At 32.7% G+C, this 16976-nt stretch overlaps 1 protein-coding gene across 1 annotated transcript in view; it reads left to right on the top strand.

The window, feature by feature from the left end:
• The window catches only part of rabgap1l (RAB GTPase activating protein 1-like), a 119411-nt gene that overhangs the window by 19549 nt on the left and 82886 nt on the right, over window positions 1-16976 (top strand). Inside the window, exons 10-12 of the mRNA XM_065245649.1 lie at window positions 835-1001; window positions 10086-10212; window positions 15647-15740. Coding sequence (XP_065101721.1) covers window positions 835-1001; window positions 10086-10212; window positions 15647-15740 — 388 coding nt within the window. The remainder of the gene's footprint in view (window positions 1-834; window positions 1002-10085; window positions 10213-15646; window positions 15741-16976) is intronic.

The following is a 16976-nucleotide window of genomic DNA, read 5'->3' on the forward strand; positions in this document are numbered from 1 at the left end:
AAATATAAATACAATGTTTTCATGAAAATTTATTTTTGAAAATATTTTAGAAAATATAAATTTTTACGAATTCAGTTTATTAAACATGCTTTTTCATGAGTAAAATGTAATTAACCATTACGGAAAATGAAACGTGAAAATACAGAATACAAAAAAATGAAAATGGGATTTGAAAAAATTAAAAACTGAATTTAAAATGAATTATTTAAAATAACTAATTAAATTGTTTTTATAGGGCCTCATAAATCCCCAAGTTTTAATTGGATATGGCAAATAATTTAAGATCAAGTTTGATTGTTCAAGCTTTTAATCTTCAGGATGATAAAGTTGTGTGCTCATATCATTTTCCATGGATGCTTCTAATTTTTTGCTGGTGCTCCTAACTTTTAAATTTGGGAGCACCAGTGCTACCCATTAAAAAAGTTTATTTTAAGCCCTGAATAGTAGGACTCAACAGTTGCCAAAATATCTTCTTTTGTGTTCAGCAGATATTCAGGTTTGTAAAACATGAGGGTGAGTAAATGATGAAAGAATTTTCATTTTTGGGTGAACTATCCCTTTAACTTCTATGAGCAACACCATGTTTCCACATTAACTAAAAATAATGGCGTTATAGTATATCAGGATTTGATCGTAATCGTATTATTAAAAATGGTGGCACATTATTATTGAATAATATTATTCTTCCCCACCCACACAACCTTGGTTACATCAGCAAAAGTCTTTTTAGGGGTCACAGTTAGAGGTTTTGTCATGAAGTGGTTAACAAGGCTCTTAATTTAGGCTAAAATCATAAAAGTTTAACTCGAGCAATGACTGATGTTTCATCTCCAGACAAGCAGGTGTACATGACGGTCGCTGTGGACCTGGTGGTGACTGAGGTTGTAGAGCCTGTTCGGTTCCTCATGGAGGCACTGGTGAGGGTCTACCCAGCAAATGAGAGGTTCTGGTATTTCAGCAGGAAGGCATTCTCGGAGACCTTCTACCTCAAACTCAAACAGGTACTCAAGAAATAAACTTGTGAATAGATTTGGAAACCACACTGTAAAAAAAGATTTGTTGATTCAACTTAAAAATATTAGTTTACTCTGTAAATTGTAAATTGTTTCAACTAATATTTTTAAGTTGAATTAACTCAAAATTTGAAGGCAACCAGCTAACTAAATTTTTTAAGTCAAACTTACTTTTTACAATGTATCGTTTTGGTTCAAATTTTGGATACTTCGATTCCGGTTCCTCCAAAATCGAAACTGCTGATGAGCAATCATTGGCTCGAAAATAATGGCTACACAGCTCATTGAACAAACCTTAAGGAAGTGAGCTTTTGCTTTTGTGAAGGGTGAATAGAAGCTGTAACTCTTGATGCTGTGAAGCGGCAAATGGAGGCTTTGTATTCTTCGTAGCTTAATAGGAGGACTGGTGCTCATTATCATGCTGAAGTAATTAGGGCTTGCAGGCTGCATCTCTGCCTGATTGCCTCTGTAGTTATCTTATCACAGAATGAACGAACGCCAGGGCTGCACTTAAAAGCTAATTAAAAGATAATATTATGGCGTTAGTGATAGGCCCGGCCCATTCTTCGCTTTATTTTATTATTTCGTATTTGTTTGTGTCGCTCATTAGGCAAGAGGAATTAGCGTGTAATTATTCTGGCTGTAAACATCATTCTTCGTCTGTAGTACAGTTCCACTTCGCAATTAAAAACACGAGAGACGGTTTACGTAAGAGACGTGCACGCAGAAAGAATTGAGAGCTGAATCCCTGCAAACCGCATTAGCGACTGATTCAAGAGAGGACTCTAACATCACTTGTTTCGGTTTCTTCCCGTGCATTTAATTACTTATTTGTCGCTTCCCCTCAAGGAGTAGCAAAGGTGAAGCTAAGTTTGGATGCTGCACTCCAGCACACCAGGCTCTTAAAGGAATAGTTCACCTAAAAATTAAAACGTTGTCGTAGTATCATTAACTTGTGTGGTTTAAAACCGATAAACAGGACATGCTTTCAAAGTTGATTTCACTTACGACTTTACTCAGTCAATATATTAAAGAAATCAAGGTTATATTTTCACAAATGGTCTTTACATTACGAAGGATGATTTTATGTAGAAAACAGTAAATCACCAAAATGAGTTGAGCAAAGCCAGGGTCACAAACATATAATGAAAGTAAATCAGGACCCAGACTTTAAGGAATAAAAGTGCCTTGAAGGTAGGCGGTAAAGGTAGACTTCACTGAAAAAAAAATTATTCATTCAATTTACTCAATTTTTTAAGGTAAGTGGTTGCAATCAATTTATTTAAGCTACATAAAAAAATAGAAATAAAAATTAAAATTTTTGTTTAAATGTAGCTTAAATAAAGTTATCGCAACCACTTACCTTAAAAATTTGAGTAAATTGAATGAATCAATTTATTTAAGCTACATTTAAAAAAAAATAGAAAATAGAAATAAAAACTAAAACTTTTGTTTAAATGTAGCTTAAATAATTTATCGCAACCACTTACCTTAAAAAATTTAGTAAATTGAAAGAATCAATTTATTTAAGCTACATTTAAAAAAAATAGAAAATAGAAATAAAAACTAAAACTTTTGTTTAAATGTAGCTTAAATAAAGTTATCGCAACCACTTACCTTAAAAAATTGAGTAAATTGAATGAATCAATTTATTTAAGCTACATTTAAAAAAAAAATAGAAAATAGAAATAAAAACTGAAACTTTTGTTTAAATGTAGCTTAAATAAAGTTATCGCAACCACTTACCTTAAAAATTTGAGTAAATTGAATGAATCAATTTATTTAAGCTACATTTAAAAAAAATTGAAAATAGAAATAAAAACTAAAACTTTTGTTTAAATGTAGCTTAAATAAATTTATCGCAACCACTTACCTTAAAAATTTGAGTAAATTGAATGAATCAATTTATTTAAGCTACATTTAAAAAAAATAGAAAATAGAAATAAAAACTAAAACTTTTGTTTAAATGTAGCTTAAATAAAGTTATCGCAACCACTTACCTTAAAAATTTGAGTAAATTGAATGAATCAATTTATTTAAGCTACATTTAAAAAAAAATAGAAAATAGAAATAAAAACTAAAACTTTTGTTTAAATGTAGCTTAAATAAAGTTATCGCAACCACTTACCTTAAAAATTTGAGTAAATTGAATGAATCAATTTATTTAAGCTACATTTAAAAAAAATAGAAAATAGAAATAAAAACTAAAACTTTTGTTTAAATGTAGCTTAAATAAAGTTATCGCAACCACTTACCTTAAAAATTTGAGTAAATTGAATGAATCAATTTATTTAAGCTACATTTAAAAAAAAAAATAGAAAATAGAAATAAAAACTAAAACTTTTGTTTAAATGTAGCTTAAATAGTTTATCGCAACCACTTACCTTAAAAAATTGCTACATTTAAAAAAAAAATTGAAAATAGAAATAAAAACTAAAACTTTTGTTTAAATGTAGCTTAAATAAATTTATCGCAACCACTTACCTTAAAAAATTGAGTAAATTGAATGAATCAATTTATTTAAGCTACATTTAAAAAAAATTGAAAATAGAAATAAAAACTAAAACTTTTGTTTAAATGTAGCTTAAATAAATGTATCGCAACCACTTACCTTAAAAATTTGAGTAAATTGAATGAATCAATTTATTTAAGCTACATTTAAAAAAAATAGAAAATAGAAATAAAAACTAAAACTTTTGTTTAAATGTAGCTTAAATAAAGTTATCGCAACCACTTACCTTAAAAATTTGAGTAAATTGAATGAATCAATTTATTTAAGCTTCATTTTAAAAAAAATAGAAAAAAGAAATAAAAACTAAAACTTTTGTTTAAATGTAGCTTAAATAAATTTATCGCAACCACTTACCTTAAAAAATTGAGTAAATTGAATGAATCAATTTATTTAAGCTACATAAAAAAAATAGAAATAGAAATAAAAACTAAAACTTTTGTTTAAATGTAGCTTAAATAAATTTGTCGTAACCACTTACCTTAAAAATTTGAGTAAATTGAATGAATCAATTTATTTAAGCTACATTTAAAAAAAATTGAAAATAGAAATAAAAACTAAAACTTTTGTTTAAATGTAGCTTAAATAAATTTATCGCAACCACTTACCTTAAAAATTTGAGTAAATTGAATGAATCAATTTATTTAAGCTACATTTAAAAAAAATAGAAAATAGAAATAAAAACTAAAACTTTTGTTTAAATGTAGCTTAAATAAAGTTATCGCAACCACTTACCTTAAAAATTTGAGTAAATTGAATGAATCAATTTATTTAAGCTACATTTAAAAAAAAAATAGAAAATAGAAATAAAAACTAAAACTTTTGTTTAAATGTAGCTTAAATAGTTTATCGCAACCACTTACCTTAAAAAATTGAGTAAATTGAATGAATCAATTTATTTGAGCTACATTTAAAAAAAAAATTGAAAATAGAAATAAAAACTAAAACTTTTGTTTAAATGTAGCTTAAATAAATTTATCGCAACCACTTACCTTAAAAAATTGAGTAAATTGAATGAATCAATTTATTTAAGCTACATTTAAAAAAAATTGAAAATAGAAATAAAAACTAAAACTTTTGTTTAAATGTAGCTTAAATAAATGTATCGCAACCACTTACCTTAAAAATTTGAGTAAATTGAATGAATCAATTTATTTAAGCTACATTTAAAAAAAATAGAAAATAGAAATAAAAACTAAAACTTTTGTTTAAATGTAGCTTAAATAAAGTTATCGCAACCACTTACCTTAAAAATTTGAGTAAATTGAATGAATCAATTTATTTAAGCTTCATTTAAAAAAAAAAAATAGAAAATAGAAATAAAAACTAAAACTTTTGTTTAAATGTAGCTTAAATAAATTTATCGCAACCACTTACCTTAAAAAATTGAGTAAATTGAATGAATCAATTTATTTAAGCTACATAAAAAAAATAGAAATAGAAATAAAAACTAAAACTTTTGTTTAAATGTAGCTTAAATAAATTTGTCGTAACCACTTACCTTAAAAAAATGGAGTAAATTGAATGAATAATTTTTTTTTTGTGTATGTAACGCCATACGATCTGTAAAGGGAAAATTAAAGGGATAGTTCACACAAAAATGAAAATAACCCCATGACGTACTCGTCCTCAAGCCATCCTCGATGTATATGATTATCTTTTTGTAGACGAACACAGTCGGAGTTAGAAAATGTCGTAGCTGTTACAAAATGGAAAAGCACTCTTACCAGAACCTGTTATTTTAGTTTAAAGGGATAGTTCACCCCAAAATTAAAATTCTGTCATCATTTTCTCACTCTCATGTTGTTACAAACCTGTATAAATTTCTTTGATATTTTTAAGGAATGCTTGTAATCAAATCGTTCGAGAGCCCCATTCACTTCCATTGTATTCTTTTTTCCTAATATAGAAGTGAATGGGGCTCATGAATGCTTTGGTTACAAACATTTATCAAAATATCTTCCTTCATGTTCATCAGAACAAAGAAATATATACAGGTTTGTAACAACATGAGAGTGAGTAAATGATGACAGAATTTTCATTTTTGGGTGAACTATCCCTTTAAGTTTTAAATATTTATTTTTTTCTTACAAAATTACATTGATTGCCCTCAAAAGGTCTTTATTAACCCTCTAAAGCTGTGTGAATTACTTCTGTGAAGGATGGATGGACTTTTTTGGGCTTCAAATCAAAAGCACCATTCACTACCATTATGAAGCTTGGAACAGCCAGAACATTTTATCATATAACTCTGATTGTGTTTATCTGAAAAAAGATAATCATATACATCAAGAATGGCTTGAGGGTGACTAAATCATGGGGTAATTTTAATTTTTGGGTGAATTATCCCTTTAACCTCAACGGCTGAGCCACATTATTTGCATTTTATAAAAATAGAAATACATTTCTTTGTTCTGATGAACACAATGGAAGATATTTTAAGGAATGTTTGTAATCAAATGGTTCGAGAGCCCCATTCACTTCCATTGTATTCTTTTTCCTAATATATAAGTGAATGGGGCTCACGAACGCTTTGGTTATAAACATTTATCAAAATATCTTCCTTCATGTTCATCAGAACAAAGAAATATATACAGGTTTGTACCAACATGAGAGTAAGTAAATGATGACAAAATTTTCATTTTTGGGTGAACTATCCCTTTAAGTTTTAAATATTATTTTTTTTCTTCCAAAATTACATTGATTGCCCTCAAAAGGTCTTTATGAACCATCTAAAGTCGTGTGAATTACTTCTCTGAAGGATGGATGGACTTTTTTGGGCTTCAAATCAAAAGCACCATTCACTATCATTATAAAGCTTGGAACAGCCAGAACATTTTCTTATACAACTCGGATTGTGTTCATCTGAAAAAAGATAATCATATACATCGAAAATATCTTCCCTCATGTTCATCAGAACAAAGAAATTTATACAGGTTTGTAACAACATGAGTGTGAGTAAATGATGACAGAATTTTCATTTTTGGGTGAACTATCCCTTCAAGTTTTAAATATAAATTTTTTTCTTCCACAATCGCAATTGCCCTCAAAAAGTCTTTATTAACCCTCTAAAGCCGTGTGAATTACTTCTGTGAAGTATGGATGGACTTTTTTGGGCTTCAAATCAAAAGCACCATTCACTATCATTATAAAGCATGGAACAGCCAGAACATTTTATCATATAACTCGGATTGTGTTTATCTGAAAAAAGATAATCATATACATCAAGAATGGCTTGTAGGTGACTAAATCATGGGGTAATTTTCATTTTTGGGTGAACTATCCTTTTAACCTCAACGGCTGAGCCCCATTCATTTGCATTATGTAAAAAATAGAAATACATTTCTTTGTTCTGATAAACACAAAGAATGATATTTTATGGAATGTTTGTAATCAAATTGTTCGAGAGCCCCATTCACTTACATTGTATTATTTTTTTCCTAATATAGAAGTGAATGAGGTTCACAAATGCTTTGGTTACAAACATTTATCAAAATATCTTCCTTCATGTTCATTAGAACAAAGAAATATATACAGGTTTGTACCAACATGATAGTGAGTAAATGATGACAAAATTTTCATTTTTGGGTGAATTATCCCTTTAAGTTTTAAATATTTTTTTTTTCTTCCACAATCGCATCGATTGCCCTCATAAGGTCTTTATGAACCCTCTAAAGCCTTGTGAATTACTTCTGTGAAGGATGGATGGACTTTTTTTGGGTTTCAAATCAAAAGCACCATTCACTATCATTTTAAAGCTTGGAACAGCCAGAACATTTTATCGTATAACTCTGATTGTGTTTATCTGAAAAAAGATAATCATATACATCGAAAATATCTTTCTTCATATTCATCAGAACAAAGAAATATATACAAGTTTGTAACAACATGAGAGTGAGTAAATGATGACAGAATTTTCATTTTTGGGTGAACTATCCCTTTAAGTTTTAAATATTTATTTTGGTCTTCCGAAATCACATTGATTGCCCTCAAAATGTCTTTATTAACCCTCTAAAGCCATGTGAAATACTTCTGTGAAGGATTGATGGACTTTTCTTGGGCTTCAAATCAAAAGCACCATTCACTATCATTATAAAGCTTGGAACAGCCAGAACATTTTATCATATAACTCTGATTGTGTTTATCTAAAAAAAGATAGTCATATACATCGAAAATATCTTTCTTCATATTCATCAGAACAAAGAAATATATACAAGTTTGTAACAACATGAGAGTGAGTAAATTATGACAAAATTTTCATTTTTGGGTGAACTATCCCTTTAAGTTTTAAATATTGTTATTTTTCTTCCAAAATCACATCGATTGCCCTCAAAAGGTCTTTATTAACCCTCTAAAGCCGTGCGAATTACTTCTGTGAAGGATGGATGGATTTTTTTTGGGCTTCAAATCAAAAGCACCATTCACTACCATTATAAAGCTTGGAACAGCCAGAACATTTTATCATATAACTCTGATTGTGTTTATCTGAAAAAAGATAATCATATACATCAAGAATGGCTTGTAGGTGACTAAATCATGGGGTAATTTTCATTTTTGGGTGAACTATCCTTTTAACCTCAACGGCTGAGCCCCATTCATTTGCATTATGTAAAAAATAGAAATACATTTCTTTGTTCTGATAAACACAAAGAATGATATTTTAAAGAATGTTTGTAATCAAATGGTTCGAGAGCCCCATTCACTTACATTGTATTATTTTTTTCCTAATATAGAAGTGAATGGGGCTCACAAATGCTTTTGTTACAAACATTTATCAAAATATCTTCCTTCATGTTCATCAGAACAAAGAAATATATACAGGTTTGTACCAACATGAGAGTAAGTAAATGATGACAAAATTGTCATTTTTGGGTGAACTATCCCTTTAAGTTTTAAATATTGTTATTTTTCTTCCAAAATCACATTGATTGCCCTCAAAAGGTCTTTATTAACCCTCTAAAGCCGTGTGAATTACTTCTCTGAAGGATGGATGGACTTTTTTTGGGTTTCAAATCAAAAGCACCATTCACTATCATTTTAAAGCTTGGAACAGCCAGAACATTTTATCGTATAACTCTGATTGTGTTTATCTGAAAAAAGATAATCATATACATCGAAAATATCTTTCTTCATATTCATCAGAACAAAGAAATATATACAAGTTTGTAACAACATGAGAGTGAGTAAATGATGACAGAATTTTCATTTTTGGGTGAACTATCCCTTTAAGTTTTAAATATTTATTTTGGTCTTCCGAAATCACATTGATTGCCCTCAAAATGTCTTTATTAACCCTCTAAAGCCATGTGAAATACTTCTGTGAAGGATTGATGGACTTTTCTTGGGCTTCAAATCAAAAGCACCATTCACTATCATTATAAAGCTTGGAACAGCCAGAACATTTTATCATATAACTCTGATTGTGTTTATCTAAAAAAAGATAGTCATATACATCGAAAATATCTTTCTTCATATTCATCAGAACAAAGAAATATATACAAGTTTGTAACAACATGAGAGTGAGTAAATTATGACAAAATTTTCATTTTTGGGTGAACTATCCCTTTAAGTTTTAAATATTGTTATTTTTCTTCCAAAATCACATCGATTGCCCTCAAAAGGTCTTTATTAACCCTCTAAAGCCGTGCGAATTACTTCTCTGAAGGATGGATGGACTTTTTTGGGCTTCAAATCAAAAGCACCATTCACTATCATTATAAAGCTTGGAACAGCCAGAACATTTTATCGTATAACTCTGATTGTGTTTATCTGAAAAAGATAATCATATACATCGAAAATATCTTTCTGCATATTCATCAGAACAAAGAAATATATACAGGTTTGTAACAACATGAGAGTGAGTAAATGATGACAGAATTTTCATTTTTGGGTGAACTATCCCTTAAAGTTTTAAATATTTATTTTATTCCTTCCACAATCGCATCGATTGCCCTCAAAAGGTCTTTATTAATCCTCCAAGCCATGTGAATTACTTCTGTGAAGGATGGATGGACTTTTTTGGGCTTCAAATCAAAAGCACCATTCACTATCATTACAAAGCTTGGAACATTTTATCATATAACTCTGAATGTGTTTATCTGATAAAAGACAATCATATACATCGAGAATGGCTTGAGGGTGACTAAATCATGGGGTAATTTTCATTTTTGGGTGAACTATCCCTTTAACCTCAACGGCTGAGTCCCATTCATAGCCACTATTTTTCTTTTGTGATTTACGAATGAGAATGAGTAAATAAAGGAATTGTTCACCTAAAGATGAAAATTCGGAAATATCTTTGGTATAAGCACTTCTTGTATTATTGCCTCCCTATGACAAATCGCTTGATTGTTTTCTTATATTCGTAAGTCGCTTTGGATAAAAGCGTCTGCTTGATGCCTAAATGTAAATCTTTATGTCAGTGCAGCACTTATTGTGTTCTCAAAAGTAGTGCTTTAAATTCTTAAAATTGCCAAACCTGACCCGTTTGCTCTTATTTGTAACTCATACGATGTTCTCATACTGCTTTGTTAACAGATTGTGTTTGTTCTGTGTGTGTGTAGGCCACAGGAAAGGGCAGCCAGGGAGATGCCATATTTGAAGTGGTGAGCCTGCAGAAACACACGGAGTGTGCGGCTGGATCACGTGGCCGCCTGCAGTCTCCCACTGAGGAAGAGGAACCAGAGGAAGGTATGCAACCGTCAGCTTCATCAAAGTGCTTTGCAGTGTTATTGGTCCTTATGCCTTTATGACGGGTCTGTATTCTACAATTCTGTAACATTTTATATAACATTTGTGGGCATACCCATACTTGGTATCCATAATGATTAATGGGTATGTACATGAGAAAGGAAAACAGAACAGATTGTCCTGGCACAATCAATTGTTTTTGTTTTTATTCCCTTTATTTTTGTGCTAACACGTCATGTGAATGAGATCATCCATACAGTTGATTTTTCCCACTGAACTGTAATGTTCAGCGTTCAGTACCCGCATGCAGTTTGGCGATGCATGCTTAAATTCACTTTGTGCTCGTAGCTCTGGCTGAAATGATATTTTTGCGGCCAGTGTTTTTTTGACAGGGGGAGCCACCGGCTGGGGATGTGAAACTCTGGTGGCCAATTTGGTTAAGTGGCTCTTGTGCTCCGTGTGTCATCTGACCACTTTGAACTTGGTGTTTTTTCTTTCTTTGGTTGTCTTTACTTTACTTCGCGATTGATTTTTGCACACCAGCGATATCACAGATTTGAGGAGCATGACAGTAATGCTGAATGTCATATAGGGCTGTGTTTCCAAACCATTATTTAAATTAGCATTTGAGCATTTGGCAGGTGCTTTTATTTAAAGTGACTTTTAGTGCATACAAGGGGTATACATTTAATTAGTGCGTGTGTTCCTTTGTGATAAAACCCATGACATGTTTGAGCTACAGAAATAATTTGTATAACCCATGTACAGTGCCATCATTTTCCAACATTTGATGCATTCCTGTTAATAACTGTACTGTATTAAAGTAGTTTTTTTTTCACAAAACATGTACAATACATTATTAAAGGGATAGTTCACCCAAAAATGAAAATTGTATTATTATTTACTCACTTTTATGTTGTTATATATAAGCTTTTTATGTTCTGATGAACACAAAGGAAGATATTTTGAGGAATGTTTGTAACCAAACCAATCAGAGGCCCCATTGACTTCGATAGTATTATTTTTTCCTATTATGGAAGTGAATAGTGCTCATAATTGGTTTGTGTTTATCAGAACAAAGAAATTTATACAGGTTTGTAACAATGTGATAGTGAGTAAATGATGACAGAATTTTCATTTTTGGGTGAACTATCCCTTTAAAAAGTTTTTTATTCGCCAAAAATATTATTGCAATGTAACATTCGAACCTTTCGACAATCTTGATTTGTTTAAATACATTAAATCATAACGCTGAATATTTTCCAATGCTTTTTTTTCTTAAAGCAGCGTTGCATAATTTCACACCTTAAGTAGATATAATCTTGTGTTTGAACTGGATGCTGAAGCTCAGCAGAACGCAAGATTATTTACATAATAAAGATAATGTTGGGGTTGCCAGGTTTGCAGGTCGTTCACAGCAGTCAGTCTATTTTTAAAAAGCGTAAATGCAGATCTAAGATACTTGATATGTTGGCAAAACAGTACAGTGCGATGTAGCATGAATATATCACATTTAGGGGAAAAGATTTCCATAGGCTAAGCAGTTGCCACTAAACCTTTTATGTTGTCAGGTCACATCCTTGATGTAGAGGATATACTGGAGTAAAGTAGTGGAAAGAAATATACATGATTAAAAATGAGAGGTTTTATGGACTACACCAACCTTTATCAGGCGAATAACCCCTTAATGTATAGAGAGGAGGAGCAAGGACCCCCCAAAACATGTATCAAATTAAGTCTATATTTAATATTGTTTTTAACACATACTTTATTATGATGGTTATGTTACAAAGATATTAAAATAATCATTTTTATTTTAACAGTGGGTGCCACCGCCCAGAGATGTGAAACTCTTGCGGCTAATTTGGTTAAGTGGCTCTGGTGCTCTGTGTGTCGTCTGACCACCTTGAGCTTGGTGTTTTGACGTTTAGGTAAAGATAATATTGGAAAGATTTCCATAGGCTAAGAAGTTGGCACTAAACTTTTTATGTGGTCAGGTCCTATCTTTGATTTAGAGGATATACAGGAGTGAAGTAGTGGAAAGAAATATACATTATTAAAAAAGAAAGGGTTTTATGGACTACACCAGAAGTCTTCAACCTTTATCAGGCGAATAACCCCTTAATTTAATATACTTTATTATGATGGTTACGTTACAAAGTTATTAAAATAAAATTTTTTTGCATACTTCATAACAATTTAATTAAACTCAACACACTTATTATGGGAACATCATGCTATTCAATTTTTATTGTGAACCTTGTGCTTAATTTGCGCGTGAAAATCTGTCATTTGCGCGTGAAATTTGCGTCATTCGCACGTGAATTTCAGACCCGGATACGCTCCAATTTTTAGCATTTAAACAATAATTGGTGGACCACAAGTAATAACACCAATTTTGCGTCATTTGCACATGGAATTTGTGTCATTCGTGAAATTTGCGTCATTCATGCATAAAATTTGCGTCATTCGCGCGTAAAACTTGTGTCATTTGCGCGTGATATTTGCGTCATTCGCACATGAAATTCAGACCTGAATACGCTCCAATTTTAAGCATTTAAACAATAATTGGTGGACCACAAGTAATACCACCAATTTTGCGTAATTTGCACATGGAATTTGTGTCATTCTTGAAATTTGCGTCATTCATGCATAAAATTTGCGTCATTCGCGCGTAAAACTTGTGTCATTGGTGCGTGAAATTTGTGTCATTCGTTCATGAAATTTAGACCAGAATACACTCAAATTTTTTACATTTAAACAATAATTGTCGGACCACCAGTAATCCCACCAATTTTGCGTTATTCGCGCATAAAATGTGCGTCATTTGTGCATGAAATTTGTGTCATTTGCACGTAAAATTTGTGCATGAAATTTGCGTCATTCGTGCGTGAAATTTGCGTCATTTGTGCATAAAATTTGTGTCATTCGTGCGTGAAATTTGCGTCATTTGTGTATAAAATTTGTGTCATTCGTGAAATTTGCATCATTCATGCATTTAATTCAGACCCGAATATGCTCTCTTTTTTCATTTAAACAATAATAGGCAGACCACCAGTAATACCAGCAATTTTGCTTCATTCTCGCATGAAATTTGCGTCATTCATGCGTGAAATGTGCGTCATTTGTGCATAAAATTTGTGTCATTCGTGCGTGAAATTTGCATTATTCATGCATTTAATTCAGACCGGAATACGCTCACTTTTTTCATTTAAACAATAATAGGCGGACCACCATTAAAACCATTAAAACAGCAATTTTGCATCATTCAAGCATTAAATTTGCGTAATTTGCACAAAAAATTTGTCTAATTTCATTTCAATTTTTTTTTTGCATTTAAACAATAATTGGTGGACCATCAGGAATACCACAAAATTAGCTTAATTCGTGTTTAAAATTTGCTTAATTCATGCATGAAATTTGTGTCATTTACTTGTGAAATTTGCGTCATTCGCCATGACATTTAAACCAGAATACGCTCACATTTTTCCATTTAAACAATAATTGGCGGACCACCAGTAATACCACCAATTTTGTGTTATTCGCGCATGAAATGTGCGTTATTCGTGCATGAAATTTGCGTCATTTGTGCGTAAAATGTGTGTCATTTGTGCGTGAAATTTGCGTCATTCGAGGATGAAATTCAGACCCGAATGCGTCAAACGAATGAATAAGGTGTTACGCGCGCCAGATGCCGAATCAAGCATTACTCGCGCCAAATGCCCGTATTACGCGTTACGCGTGCCATATGCCGAATCACGCGTTTCCCGTGCCATATGCCGAATCACGCGTTTCCTGTGCCATATGCCGAATCACGCGTTTCCCATGCCATATGCCCGAATTACGCGCTACGCGTGCCATATGCCGATTCACGCGTTTCCCGTGCCATATGCCGAATCACGCGTTTCCCGTGCCATATGCCGAATCACGCGTTTCCCATGCCATATGCCCGAATCACGCGTTATGCACGCCATATGCCCGAATTACGTGGTATGCGCGCCAGATGCCTGAATGCCAGACACTCTAAACGCTCAATTAGCTTCGCAAAGTCTACCACGTCTTTGCATTGACTTAAATGTTCATTTGATTAGCGGTTCATAAGCATCTAGTGTGTTTGCACCATTAGAAAGCACCAACATGGCTCAACATGGTCAGTGATTGAATGTTCACCAATTAAATTCTTTTTTGCATTAACCTTTGCATAAAACAAGAATCTCATTTTTGATTTGTGAAACTTGTTTTAATAACATGCCCGTATTCAAGTCATGTGATGGCCATTGCCCGATTTCTGAGATCTATTACCAAACTGCTATGTCACCTTTCAACACCTGGGTGTCTTTCTCCCTCTCTGTATTCCTCTCTTTCTTTCTTTCTTTCTTTCTTTCTTTCTTTCTTTCTATCTATCTCATTCTCTTCCTTACAACGTTGCCAATTTACTTGTGCAGTAAATGTATAAAGAAGCCTCTTTAAAACGTTTCAAAAGAGAAACCACTGTGTTCCAGACCACACATCCAGGATTGTAAAAACGACCCCATTTCAGATGCTCTCTGGAGGTCACGTACATTGTAAAAGCCTTAGTAAGCAGTGCTGTGTAAAGCTGAAGTGTTTTGTTTCTTATTCAAGGGGTTATTATATGATAACTTGCTTCTGTTCAGATTGTGTGAATTATATGATTTTACAGCACAAAATTTCTAGTAAATATTATAATACAATATATAATATATCAGAGGGCTACGACTCAGGTAGTCGGCTCTTCTTTGTGTACATTGAGTCCAAGACATTTCCTATACCCCCTCAAGGTGTGACCGTAATCTCAGCACTTTGCAGTGGCATACAGCCCTGACTAATGCAGGTGCGTACGTACACCATTCGTCTCAGTCTTATGGGTGCCGCAAGGACATTTGGGTAATTTTATCGGAGCCCTGCATTTCAAAGCTGTTGTGTGGAATTGTAACACACCGTATCGAAGTAATATAAAGTGCCATCCTCGTTTGCCCACGTCGTACCCTTAGTTGACGGCGACCAGGGCTTTTCATCTCACGGATCTCTGTGGATCAAGGCTTGTAGCGAACATCTCACGACTACTTCATAATTTAGCCGATGATTTCATCACGTTGTCTTCCAGCCAAGTATTCCCTGGGTCCATTTTATGCAAGTCTGATTTTTTTTTATATATATATATATATTGGGAGCAATTTTCGGCAAGTCGGGTAAGTCGTCATCTTGCTAAAGGACATGGTGGTGGATTTCTGGCTGCTTACTTGTATGGTTTCTACCATTTCCATTATGTTGGAAATTGGCTAAACACCAATTTGTCAGTTTGACAACCGATATTTGGCTTAAACTGATTTTTTATTGTATTTTTGGTGCAGTAAACATGTTCGTCCAAGACAAATTGAAAACTGCAGTATTGATTGTGTCTCCTGCTGCACAGATAGCGACAGCGAGATCTCTAGCGGGACCGGAGATGTGTCGAAGGACTGTCCCGAGAAAATTCTGGAATCCTGGGGAGGGATCCTCAACAGATGGTGAGACCTTTAGTTTAAAAGTATGGTAAAATTGTCATAATTTACTAACCCTCATGTTGTTCTAACTACCTGAATGAATTTCATTTTTCTGATGAACACAAAAGAAGATATTTTGATTAATGATGATGGTAAGCAGTGAGCACACAGTTGATAGTATTCATAATATTTGTTTTTCCTACGTTACATCATCTACTATTCAGACTTATTTAAAATTCAAAAGTCTTGAGTTTAAATTCTATTAAGGCCTTATGGGTGTGCGATTTTGGGGGGAAGGAGAAATAAAAAAGGCAAAAATTTGATTAGATTGTGCTTAGGAAGACGTGGGAAGCAGTGTGAGGTTTTTCTTCCCATTGCTATCCCAAATGCTTTTTCGCTCTCTCGTAAATTTGCTGGTTAGCCAGATTTTTAGACCATTTCGAATTTTGTTTGCACCTCAACTGAACGATAGACAAACATATGGTGCAGACTATGGTTCGATTTTCCAACTCGAGGTCCTTTGGCGATCTTGTACATCTCTCTCCACCCTGTACTTTACTGTCCTCACCTTACACTGTCTATCAAATAAAGGCAAATTTGCCCAAAAAATTACTTTTAAGGGGACAGAGAATGAAAAACCATTTTTACCTTGTCTTTGTTGAATAATGGTAGTCTACCTGCATTCACAAACATACAAAAAGTGCTAGACATGCTAAACATCTCAGTCTCATAGAAATTCCTCTTTTAGAAATGTCAGCCAGAAAACGGCCCAATCTGAAAAACTGATGCTTATGACATCACATGCATCTAACTGCCCCTCCACTTTAAAATAATTGGCTACATTTTTTGAGCGGCAGCAAAGTCAGCCAATCAGTAATGAGATTGCAAGTTAAGCCAGTAGGGGGAGCCAAATAGGTGCAAAACCACTTGTTTAAAATCCCCCACCCTAATAGAGCTGAGAGAGGTTTTTAGGAAGCTTCTAAGGCATTACAGACCCAAACAAACAATTTTTTGTCTACATGTCACATCACAGAACAAGGATAAATACCTCGTTCAATCATTCTATGTCACCTTTAAAGGGAGACTCCACTTTTTTGGAAAATATATACATTTTCCAGTTCCTCTAGAGTTAAACATTAGATTTATACCGTTTTGGAATCCATTCAGCCGATCTTTGTCTGGCAGTGACACTTTTAGCATAGCTTAGCATAATCTTTGAATCTGATTGCGCAAAAAATTAACCAAGGACTTTCAATATTT

The sequence above is a fragment of the Paramisgurnus dabryanus genome, chromosome 24 (genome assembly GCF_030506205.2).
Source record: "Paramisgurnus dabryanus chromosome 24, PD_genome_1.1, whole genome shotgun sequence".
Classification (NCBI taxonomy): domain Eukaryota; kingdom Metazoa; phylum Chordata; class Actinopteri; order Cypriniformes; family Cobitidae; genus Paramisgurnus; species Paramisgurnus dabryanus.